Source organism: Macrobrachium rosenbergii, chromosome 39 (assembly GCF_040412425.1).
Source record: "Macrobrachium rosenbergii isolate ZJJX-2024 chromosome 39, ASM4041242v1, whole genome shotgun sequence".
NCBI lineage: Eukaryota > Metazoa > Arthropoda > Malacostraca > Decapoda > Palaemonidae > Macrobrachium > Macrobrachium rosenbergii.
The window spans coordinates 10,365,001-10,377,500 of record NC_089779.1 but is presented as its reverse complement, the minus strand read 5'-3'; the positions used below and the strand labels follow the sequence as shown (position 1 = coordinate 10,377,500).

At 38.9% G+C, this 12,500-nt stretch overlaps 2 protein-coding genes across 2 annotated transcripts in view; one reads left to right on the top strand and one right to left on the bottom strand.

Annotated features, from left to right (window-relative positions):
• LOC136825604 (uncharacterized) overlaps nt 1-2,995 on the bottom strand; it is a 17,429-nt gene extending 14,434 nt beyond the window's left edge. Inside the window, exons 1-2 of the mRNA XM_067082189.1 lie at nt 2,934-2,995; nt 98-205 (exon numbers count right to left, since the gene is read on the bottom strand). Coding sequence (XP_066938290.1) covers nt 98-205; nt 2,934-2,995 — 170 coding nt within the window. The remainder of the gene's footprint in view (nt 1-97; nt 206-2,933) is intronic.
• Nucleotides 1-12,500, top strand: part of LOC136825729 (uncharacterized) — a 50,042-nt gene that overhangs the window by 13,523 nt on the left and 24,019 nt on the right. Inside the window, exons 2-4 of the mRNA XM_067082536.1 lie at nt 9,827-9,987; nt 11,520-11,859; nt 12,407-12,500. The exon at nt 12,407-12,500 is cut by the window's right edge and continues 123 nt beyond it. Coding sequence (XP_066938637.1) covers nt 11,710-11,859; nt 12,407-12,500 — 244 coding nt within the window. The 5' untranslated portion in view covers nt 9,827-9,987; nt 11,520-11,709. The remainder of the gene's footprint in view (nt 1-9,826; nt 9,988-11,519; nt 11,860-12,406) is intronic.

Below are 12,500 nucleotides of genomic sequence, written 5' to 3'. Positions count from 1 at the left end.
AGGGAAGGAGGAAATCCGAGTTAGAAATATTCGCCTGGGATTGCCAACCGTTCTTGGCCATGGAATTTTGTATTATTATTTCCGCTTATCGTCTTACCCCCATCTCTTGGTGGTTAGGATTCCTCCTGCCGCTGAAGGTGGTGGTTCCACTTGAAGAGGCCGGGCGCATTTTGCCGAGATGTAACCGAGTACTCGGGACCTTTCCCTGAAAGAAAGCGGGACGCCATAACTCAAAAACTAACTGTAGAATTTTCTTGAAAATAATCCCATTATGTTTCCCACACCCAAATTATTGGGAGGAATGTAATCTAACCCAACGTACGGGCCTGGAAAAAAACTGGGGCTGGTGCATTACTAGCATACATCTCAGGAATTTGCATGCGGAGCAAGGTAACTACCAGTCTCAAGGCCTCTGCCTGATGGTCGTTGGCTTGGAAGTGGACTCTAACAAACAGTCGAGCCTTCTGAAGGGAACAAGAAGCTTCATTTAAGGTTGGCTTGCTTATCTCACACACATGGTAGGTTACAACTTTCAAACATTTTTACAGTCAATTTCCATGTCAGTGCTGAGTGACCTCATAGGTCCCAGTGCTTGCCTTTTGGCCTACATTCTATATTCTATTCTATTCAAACACGTGGTGTTGTCATTTCTTTCTCCTATACAATGCCAGCCCGAGGAAGTTCGGTTAAAAAAAAAAAAAAGCCTTCCCTTCCCGAAATTTCCTGATCTTAGTACACGAATTCATACGTGTGCGCGCTTATGAACGAACTAATATTGCCGGCATTCTCAATCATCTTTAGTTGAAAGAAAAAAATCTCTATTTTATTCCAGACTCGGTTTCATATATCCGTAATAATCCGCATTAAATCTATTTTTTCGTCGGGAGGCACGTGGAATTCATATTTTGTAGGCCTAACCGTTGTTGTTATGTTTTTGCAGTAACCATCGATTGAACTGACGCGACGTGGATTCAGATACCTCTGGATAAGGTACCAATAAATTCCTAAGTTCAATGAAAACGCTAGTGGTTGCAGAATAATAAATTATCGTATTGGAAAACAAGATGGACATATCTGCTATTTTACGGAACCGCTTAACATTTATACATCCCATTAAGACACAGAGAAAGTTCCAGCACTATATTTCTTTGACATGGCGTAATTTGCGCATCTGACCACTAATGTGCACTGGTCCCTGTCGGTTGACAGAGTTCAGACGCCCTTTCTCCCACAGCTTCCGAGTTTTGTACTTTTTGTTTTTTATCAGAAAATAGCGATGGCTAATGACATACACTTTAACTGATGCAGCCTTACTGAAATAATACCCGTGTTGCTCAGATGACAATTACTCTTCATTCTCTCTCTTAACATATCCAGTAGGGGAGTGGCGCCGTCAGTGCGCCTCATGCGGTGCGTTGTAGGCATTACTTAAGGCTCGTTGCAGTGTTCCCTCGGCCCCTAGCTGCTATCCCTTTCATGGCTTTTACTGTGCCTCCGTTTATATTGTGTTTCTTCTATCTTCCTTTCCACCCTCCCCTAAAATTGATCCTAGTGCAACTGCGAGGATTTCCTGCTGTTACACCTTCACAGCCTCAGCTCTCAATTTCCCTTTCAGTCTTAAATGACCTCGTAGGTCCCAGTGGTAGGCCTTTGGCCTAAATCCTGTACTCTATTCTATTCTCTCTAACACAAGCAGCCTGTAAATGAGTTTTAGGATTCCGGCTCAGATAGGATTTTTTGTGCTTTCGACGGTAGACGGCGAATAATTACATGGTTTAGCGACTGAGGAAGTTACAGGGTAGCTGAATATAAAGAAAAAGGTGCAGAATTAAAGATATTGCATAAATATTACATGTCGATTCTGTATGGAGAGTAAATAGTGAGAACTTTGGAGCTGCACATCACAAACACAGTCTGTAAGTTATAAGAGTATTGAATCGGGACAAAAGTGATAAACTTCGAATAATTGTTCAAAGGAGGCAATGTTTGTGATGACTAATGAAAGACGTACGGCAGAAAGTAGACATAGAATAATTTCCCTTTCAAACTTGAGTCCCGTAGGGGGTTAGTACCGTCAGTGCAGCTCACGCGCAGTGCACTGTAGTCATTACTTAAGGTTCTTTACAGCGTCCCTTCGGCCCCTAGTTGCAGCCCCTTTCATTCCTTTTACTGTACCTCCTTTCATATTCTTTCTTTCATCTTATTTTCCGCCCTCTTCTAACAATTGTTTCATAGCGCAACTGGGAGGTTCTCCTCCTGTTATACCTTTGTGACCTTTTACTCCCAATTTTCCTTTCAGCGCTGAATGACCTCATAGGTCCCAGCGCTTGGCCTTTGGCCTAAATTTCACGTTCGATTATGGTGTTCTTTTAAACGTGAAAAGCTTTTATGATCCTGTACAATCCTGGCGGGTCTAGACTTGACGATTTTTCATTCCTACTTCATGAGCTGTGCTCCTATACTGTTTGTACTTGGTGGGGACAGTTGTGGTGTATACATACAATGAACAATCATTGAACTGTAACTTGTAAGTAGAGTGACATATATATAATATATATATATATATATATATATATATATATATATATATATATGTGTGTGTGTGTGTGTATGTATGTAGCTATATATGTAAATACATATGTAATGTATATATATATATACATATATATATATATATATATATATATATATATATATATATATATATAATGATATAAGAACACAACACAAATAAAGATATGTAAACAAAATATTCTCTTCATGTTGTCCTCTCTCTCTCTCTCTCTCTCTCTCTCTCTTCTCTCTCTCTCTCTCTCTCTCTCTCTCTCTGAGCCTTGTTCCAGAAATCAGAATCTGTTGCTTCACCCTAGGAGAGAGAGAGAGAGGTTAGCTCTCAGGGTCCGGTCAGTTGCCTCGAGACCTTGATCACATACCTAGACCGTGGATTATTGTACTTCTCTTTTCCGCCTACAGGCGAAGCATCTTGCTTCGGCATCAGTTTTCTTGAGAGAGAGAGAGAGAGAGAGAGAGAGAGAGAGAGAGAGAGAGAGAGAGAGAGAGAGAGAGAGAGAAGGGACATATGAACAGAATATTTTTTATATTTTATTTCTTGTGCTGTGCATGTCTCGGCACAGTTCTTATCTCGTTATTTTAGGAAAGTATTCATGACATCATTTTCATGTGTGCAACTGGCCCAAACGAGAATGATCGTGAACTAAAGTCTTCATTTAGTTCATTACAGAATTTAGTCTGCAAGTTTATTTTATCAATAGCTTTATCCCAAAAGACCATTCCATTCCGCACGGCGTACTGAACCTTAAAACTGGTGATGCGTCACTGAACAATGAAGGAAAGTCCAATAGTAATTCGCCATGACTAAGCAAGACGGGACCCAGCGTTGATTTTGCGGCCCCCGGCAGCTTCCCATTTTCTTTGTTCTAGTAAACGGTGTTTCGTTGTTTTCCTCATTTTTTATCTCCGTATGGCGGGAAGTGCTATCAGTGCACCTCATGCGGCGCACTGTAGACATTACTTGAGATTCTTTGTAGCGTCCGTTCGGCCGCTAATTGCAACTGCTTTCACTCCTTTCATATGCTCTTTCTTCCATCTTCCTCTCCTAACAGCTGTTTCAACTTTATTTTCAGCGCTGAGTGACCTCGTAGGTCCCAGGGTTTGGCCTGTGGTCTAATGTTTTTTTTTTTTATTCCAGTTCAAGTTCCTCATTTTTAGTTTTCTTTAAAAGAAAACTATTGAGATGGCAATTTGTCTGTCCGTCCGCATTTTTCTGTCCGCCCTCAGATCTTAAAAACTACTGGGGCTACAGGGCTGCAAATTGGCATGTTGATCATCCGCCCTTCAGTCATCAAACATACCAAACTGCAGCCCTCTAGCCTCAGTAGTTTTTATTTTATTTAAGGTTAAAGTTAGCCATAATCGTGCGTCCGGCACCGCTATAGGTGTCAACAACATAGGCCACCACCGGGCCGTGGGTGAAATTTTCATGGGCCGCGGCTGAGAGATTCATGGGCCGTGGCTGAGAGTTTCAGACGCCATTATACGCTGTACAGAAAACTCGATTGCGCCGAAGAAACTTTGACGCATTTTATGCTTATGTTTTGATGCAATGTTTAATACTTGTTAACTCACTCTTAAATTTGCATTTAGAGTGTATAATGCTGTTTTTTTTCTAATGAAGCATGCAAGTAATAGATAATTGTAATTTTTCTTTCTGCTAATCCAACTCATATTTTGGATAATTGCAACTGTAAAACTGTGGAGGCACTTTGACAAGTAGATAGAATTTCCTAAGAACACCCTTTGTTTGTTCTGCTTCCCTGGTAAATATGATCTTTTCTTATAGCAACAACTACAGAACTTGCTGATTGGTCCCGAAACAAGTTAAACGAGTTCCGTTTGTCAGATAAGGCTACCCTTAAAAAAAAACCAGCTTTATAATTACGTTTAATTACGATAGTGTTTCCTTTCTCACGGCAAGTTCAGGACAGCGGGAATCCAAGATACCTCCATACATTTGGTATCTCGAAAATGGCTCCATTTGAGCGATACAATTAAACTCCGTTCTAGGATGAACTTCCTGGAGGGACCTAAGGCGGTGATTATCTGTCACACACTTGAGATTTAAATTTCTCTAGTGGATGGGAGCGCCCTCCGGTTGAGGCCGATGATAACGTAGCGTCTAGTCGCTTCTCCGTCTTTTCCATTACATACACACACTATATATATATATATATATATATATATATATATATATATATATATATATATATATATATATAATATATATATTAACGTGCTAATGGACACGATGCTTCCACAATCGGTTGGTGAAACTCCAGATAACTCCAGCGCTTTATTCTGTCTTCAGGAGGAACAAAGAAAACTGTTACAATGTATACCGTATATATATGTATAAATATATATATTATATATAATATATACTGTATATACGGTATATACATATGTATATATAATATATGTGTTTATGTAATAGCCACACTGCCCTCTTAACATCTCGAATTCTTCACACTTATTGGATACTCTTGTCACTGCAAAGCCTTTGGCCCAAGTGCAAGAAATATGACGCAGTTATGATGTCCGGTAGCGGGAATCGAACCTGCATCCCGTAATCACAACGAGGTCACGTTGTTGACCTGACCTCCGCGTGGTCACGCCGTTATCATCATCATCATGATTATCGCCTCCAACGCCACTGACGGAAAGGGCCTCTGTGAAATTACGCCACCTGGAAACTAATTTGCGAGGTCCCGTAGGGGGCTAGTGCCATCACACTGTAGGCATTACTTAAGGTTCTTTGCAACGTCCCTTCGGCCCCTAGCTGCAACCCCTTTCATTCTTTTTGCTGTACCTCCATGCATATTCTTTCTTATATATTTCTTTCCACTCTCTCCTATCAATTGTTTCATAGTGCAACTGCGATGTTTTCCTCCTGTTACAGCTTTCAAACCTTCTTGCTGTTCATTTCCCGTTCAGGGCTGAATAACCTCATAGGTCCCAGCGCTTGGCCTTTGGTCTAAATTCTATCATCCATTCCTAATTTGAGAGGAGATGAAGAACGCAGAGTATAATGCGCTAAATACTCGTCCACATAGGGAAGTTAAACAAGAATAAGATAGACTACTTTGATAGTAGGCTGATGATGTTGACAGAGCCGTATGTGGCACTGGTGCCTGGGGAACCCAGAGAATTATTAACTAGATATACATTGATGAAAAGAGAGCAAAAAACTTTTAAAAAAAGTGATGGGTCAATAGTAACATCAGAAGAAGAAAGATAACGTTGGGCAACATTCTTTTGGGGTCATGAGTGAAAGGACTGAGGGGATAATTTGAGTGATATGCTAGAATGCACTTGTGAATGAATTCATAGTTTTTAAAGCGGAATCAATTATAAAGAAACACATGAGATGGAAAACACTAATTTTTGACGGAATCATTAAAACTTACATTTTGTACTCGAGACTTTTGTGGAATATGGAAACCATAAGCAAAGGTATCAAAGAAAGGTGACCTGACTGAATATATTAACTATAGAAGCATTGCACTTCCGTTGCTTGTAATGAAATAATGAAAGTAATCACTGATCATTCTCAGGAGGCTGGAGAAAGAAAGAAAAATAAAACGCTTAGAGATGTTAGCTAGTTTTAGAAAATGGAGGGGTTAAACAGATCAAGTATTTGTTTTAAGACAAAATACAATAAAGTGTTGAATTGGAAAATCCCATTCTCGTGGCTTTTGTTGGTGACGAAGAGGATTTGATAGCGCCCACAGACCAGTGTTCTGGAGGGTCGTGTGTCAGCAAAAATGCAACGAGATTTACGAAGCTTGCTTCCCGTAGGGGTTATTGCTGTCAGCACACCTCATGCTATCCACTGTTGGCATTACTGGAGGTTCTTTGTGGCGTGCCTTCGACCCCTAGCTGCAACCCCTTTCATTCCTTATACTTTACCTCCTTTCATATGCTCTTTCTTCAATATTACTCTCCACTATCTCCAAACACTTGATTTATAGTGCATTTGCGAGGTTTTCCTCCTATTACACCTTTCAAAGCTTTTTACCCTCAATTTCAGTATCAGCCCGAATGACCTAATAGGTCCCAGTACTTGGCATTTGGCCTAAATTTTATATTCCATTCCATATGGTTAAAAGATGCGACTCGGCTCTAAGATAGAGAAGCAACGAAGTCAGATGGGCCGATGAACCTTTTGTGTAAGGTGTAAATTGGACGATGTGGAAGTTTATTGCCCGGGTTGTTGATTCTCCAATTAAGATTCAACTTCGTAGCGACTGTTCTGAGGTTCCTCTGGAGCTATCCCTGCTGTGGGAAGATATGTATTAAGAAACTGTCAAGTCATCATTTAGCTGGAATTAAGAAATGTCAGTGCTTTATTCGAGAGGTATGCGTGCAGTGAATGAGTAAGTGGGACGGACGAGGAAGTTCCGTGCATAAATAACGTGGAAAGACTAGATGGAAATAAGCCACGCCTTACCACCTACCTAGTGCTGCGTCTGATTCCGAACACCAGTGGCGCCGTCGTTCCTCTTTCCTGATCAGAATCATCATCAGATGGTCGGGCTATTTCGACATGACCAGGCGATACAGCACCGAAAACGTCTTTTTCTGTTGGTGGTGTGCACTGTAAGCAATTGTGATATGCCCCTTGGGTGTGTTAACGATTTTTTTTTCTCTTGGAAACTAGCGGGTATTCCACTGGTTGCGCATGCGTCGCCTGATGGGTTTACCAGCTGCCCTGCCTTCAGATAACTGGTATTCTAGTCCGTCTGGCGTCTGATCTTTCTGCACGTTTTTCCGAAGACAACGAATACGATTCCGAAGTCAAATTGCCATTTGCTTCCGGCAAAAGAGAGTGCATTTAGTGGGGGTTATTATGTATAACAACAATACGTTTGAAATGTAAAAGTATTTCTTGCCACTGAGGATAATTACGATGAGTACAGGCAGTATATATTAATTCATTCTAAAAGACTTCTCTTTATATCTTGTAGGCGTGTATATATATACTGTGTATATATATATATATATATATATATATATATATATATATATAGGCTATATATATATATATATATATATATATTATATATATATATATATATATATATATATATATATATATATATATATATATATATATATATATATATATATATATATATATAAAATATTATGAAGTAGCGCAATTGGATATTGAACAATATTTGTAGCTGTGTATATATATGTATGTATGTATGTACACGTATGTATTTATGTATATATATTTTCTTTTTGAGATATTTTAAATTTTATTTCGAAAAATGCGGGTCGGTATAATATAATAATAACTTGAGTGGTAACCGGCAAGGCGACACGTATCAGAGGCTCTTATCTCTCTTTCCTCATCCACGGTTGCACAGTGGTAGGTAGCGACGTGTCTGCCACAGCTAAGCGTCGCTTTATTATTTGATTTGATCAGCTTTTGACAGAGCTTACGACTATTATAGAAAAAAAAAACTGATTGACCTCTCTCTCTCTCTCTCTCTCTCTTTCAAAATGAATAAGCTGGGAATAAGAGCAGGTTGATCTTCGCCTTATTAGCGTTTGCAGTGAAATAATTTTTTATTAGCCAAGGAATGTGTGAACTCAATCTACTTAAATATGTAAAATGCATAGGTATTAAGGAATGTAGTTTTCTAAGGCCTAGCAGCATAGGTTTGAGCTCACCTGCATAGACAAAAAAGATTTGTAAGTGGACCATTGATCTCACATGCTGATAAGTTTTCTGTAAAAGAAAACCATTGTGCCGGCTTTGTCTGGCCGTCCGCACTTTTTCTGTCCGCCCTCAGATCTTAACAACTACTAAGGCTAGATTACTGCAAATTGGTATGTTGATCATCCACCTTCCAATCATCAAACATACCAAATTGCAGCCCTCTTGCCTCATGAGATTTTACTTTACTTAAGGTTAAGTAAGCCATAAACGTGCTTCTGGCAACGATATAGGATAGGTCACCACCGGTCCGTGGTTAAAGTTTCATGGGTCGCGATTCATATAGCATTATACCGAGACCATCGAAAGAGATCTATTTTCGGTGGCCGTGATTATACGTTGTAGCGGCTGTAGAGAAAATCGATTGAGCCGAAGAAACTTCGGCGCAATTTTTACTTGTTTCCAGTCGGGTATGAATATTTTTTTTTTCTAAATAAGTTTTTCTGTAAAAGAAAACCATTGTGCCGGCTTTGTCTGGCCGTCCGCACTTTTTCTGTCCGCCTCAGATCTTAACAACTACTAAGGCTAGATTACTGCAAATTGGTATGTTGATCATCCACCTTCCAATCATCAAACATACCAAATTGCAGCCCTCTTGTCCTCATGAGTTTTTACTTACTTAAGGTTAAGTAAGCCATAAAACGTGCTTCTGGCAACGATATAGGATAGGTCACCACCGGTCCGTGGTTAAAAGTTTCATGGGTCGCGATTCATATAGCATTATACCGAGACCATCGAAAGAGATCTATTTTCGGTGGCCGTGATTATACGTTGTAGCGGCTGTAGAGAAAATCGATTGAGCCGAAGAAACTTCGGCGCATTTTTACTTGTTTCCAGTCGGGTATGAATATTTTTTTTCTAAATATTCGGATGTCTGTTTGTACTGTCACCCTTCACTCTGGCATATACACTGAACTTCTGTCACTATGCGTCAGTCTTCTTGGAGACAAAACCAGAAGGATTCACACTGTATTCGACACACACACACACACACTATATAATATATATATATATATATATATATATATATATATATATATATATATATATATATATATATATATGTGTGTGTGTGTGTGTGTGTGTGTGTGTATGTGTGTGTACGTATATATATTTATATGTGCATACTGTGTGTCTGTGTGAAAAAGCACAATAACACTTGGTATATATTTATACGTTGATTCACAGTTAAAGTGAAATCCTATGGATAAATATCGCCCGGCTTTGTCTTCAGTTTTTTAGGACATCTTCAGGTCATCTTGAAGATGTCTTACAAAACGAAAGGCGAAACCGGTTGGGCTCTATACCCAAAGTTCGGTTTTCCTTGAGGTATATCCTTTTGGGGTTGGTTTTGAGAATGACTCATTTAATTTTAGGATTATCCTTTCTTGGACTACAATTCAAATTGTACATTTCACAGGAAACCTTGATTCCACTGTATTGAGTTCTCAGCATCCAGAGTTTGTTTGTTGTTTGGTAGTAACAGACTAAATTCCAAAGAGTTTTTTTTTATTTTGACAGGTATCGGTTGTGTTATGCTGTGTAACAATAGGCTCCAGGAGACGTGGAGGAACTGGTGGCGTCACCTTTTCTGCAGATGTAGAGGAGGAAACTTTTCGACATAGACTCCAAGGACCCGTCAAGGCAGATAACCCACAGCTCCTTCAGTATGTCAGAGAAAAGTAAGGATATATTGCAACGTTGCACTGCCGTCAGTGCCTAATGCGGTGCAATGTAGGCATTACTCAAGGGTCTTTGCAGCGTCCCTTCGGCCCCTAGTTGCAACCCCTTTCATTCCTTTTACTCTACCTCCGTTCATATTCTCTTTCTTCCATCTTACTGTCTGCCCTCTCCTGACAGTTGATTCATAGTGCAACTGCGAGGTTTTCCTCCTGTTACACCTTTCACACTTTTACCGTCAATTTCCGTTTCAGCGTTGAATGGCCTTAGTTGCCCCAGTGCTTGGCATGTATGCCTAAAATCTATAAATCGGTCAATCTTGATAACGGCTTTCTCCTGACGCTAAATAACGCAGTCGATTTTAAGGTAGCACTTAAAGAGTAGGTAGCAATTTTAGAGAGAACATTCACTTAAATGCATATGTTGAGGTTTTAATTTTAAGAATGTAAATAAAGGTCTAATTTATCAAGTTAAAATTCATATTTAATTTGTATTGGCATTTATGTTTTTTATTTTTACAAAATAGGGTCTACTAACATAAAATTTTGTTATGACTTAAGTAGAATACTTTAGCCATAAAGTTTTTTGTTCATTTTTGAGTTCTTTATTAAAAGCAATTTAATTTTAAGTGCTTAACATGACTAAAATGTGTTGTTTAAGAAAATTATCTTAGTAATCTTAACTGATGCCAAGAAATAGGTGTCTTTCGTTTGTGAATTGATTTCTGATTAATAGCTTCTGAAAGTGGTTCTGTCCTCCCCTATCTTTAACCACCTGATAACTTCTGTTTGGTTTTGTCAAGGACGGCTGATGTATTACTTTCAGACTGTCCTACATAGCCACATTTGAAAAGTTCTTAATTTTGAGCACTTCTATATTCCAACCCTTTTATACCATAGCATTGCTTGTAGTTAGGATTGAAAGCTAGGTCTCTTCTCTAACCTTTTCTAGTTATAAGCAAAACTTGGCTGGGCCAATCTGGAGAGGTTAAAAAGATTTTTCTGTTCTGATTAAGTATCCAGTGATGTGTGAAAATAGTGAATTTGTTTGTCTTGTAGTTTTGCTACTTAGTTGAAAATTGTGACCACCCAAGTATTTAGCGACTGCTGTAGTTTGGCAGTTCACTTCCAAAATCATCAAAGCAGTGTAATTAGTGAATTAATGTCCAGTAATCTGTTTCAGTCCTTAAGCAAAGCAATTTTTTGCATTTAGAAGCCACCAAAGAAGTATAATTAGTAAATTAATGTCCAGTAATCTGGTTCAGTCCTTAAGCAAAGCAATTTTTTGCATTTAGAAGCCTAGAATTTCTAAATTGAATGAGAAGCTTACTTCAGTATGGTACTTTAACATTGCTTGGCAATGTGGTTTACTGCCCGATAGACTACATAACACATTGATACCACGTTCTCAGGCAGTAGCAATGCTTTGAGCTATAACCAAATTTTATTTATAAAGCAGTTTGCCTCATACTCACCACCTGTAATATTGATATCAAAGTTTGTAACGTGTGATACCTTGCATGCTCTCTTTCCAGATATCTGACGCCCCCCAGTAACAAACCATATGTTTTGGAGAAAGACAGCGGAAATCCAAAATACTTGCATTACAGCAACTACCGAAAAGTCGTTATCAGTTGGTTGCACTTGAATGATGTGATAAAGACCCTGTTTAAGGATGAACCCCCTGGCTTTTTTGTTGAAGCAGGGGCCTTTGATGGTGAATATATGTCAAACACATTAGATTTAGAAATCTTGAATGGATGGAAGGGCCTTTTGGTGGAAGCTGATGAAAGTCTAGTATCTCGTATGAAGAAGAAAAACAGGAAGGCTTGGATCTCTAGTACCTGTCTGGCCACTCAGCCTTACCCGCATCAGGTAGGTCTGATTCTAGGCAGCTCAAGTTGCACTTCCCTGACATGCGCTCCTCTGAGAAGCAGTATTCAGCATTTTGAGTCTTTGATACTTTACATAATCTACAACCGCAAATCTTATATCAAAACTATTAAGCGTTCATTCATACTAGCAAGCATTTCAGCTTCTATATTTTGACATAGAACCCAGGTAATACTGCATAGGCATAATATATTTGCTAAACATTTTCAAATAGTATCTTCTGGAACTCTTGATACATTTTCAGGTCTGAAGACACTATATCTAGGCTTACCTAGAGGTGTGTTTTTCTTAAATTAAAAGAGTAAATGCTTTTGGTCCTATCATGTATCCCTTTGTACCTACAATTTGTATTATATGTTTATTAACTACATTTTGTACAAAATGCTATGAGAACTGTCAACTTGAATCAGAAAATACAGCCTCGTCTGGAAATCAAAAACTGACCAAGAAATGGTTGATATGACCATAACCTCAGCACGAATGATCTTTTTATGTGCAGAATTCAGAGTGAACATATTTTCCTTCACAGACAACTCTCGTGAAATTTGTTAACCACCTGAAGGAACCTAAGAAACTAGCATTAGCAGTTAAAGGATTCAACGCCCTCATTGACACCAAAGACC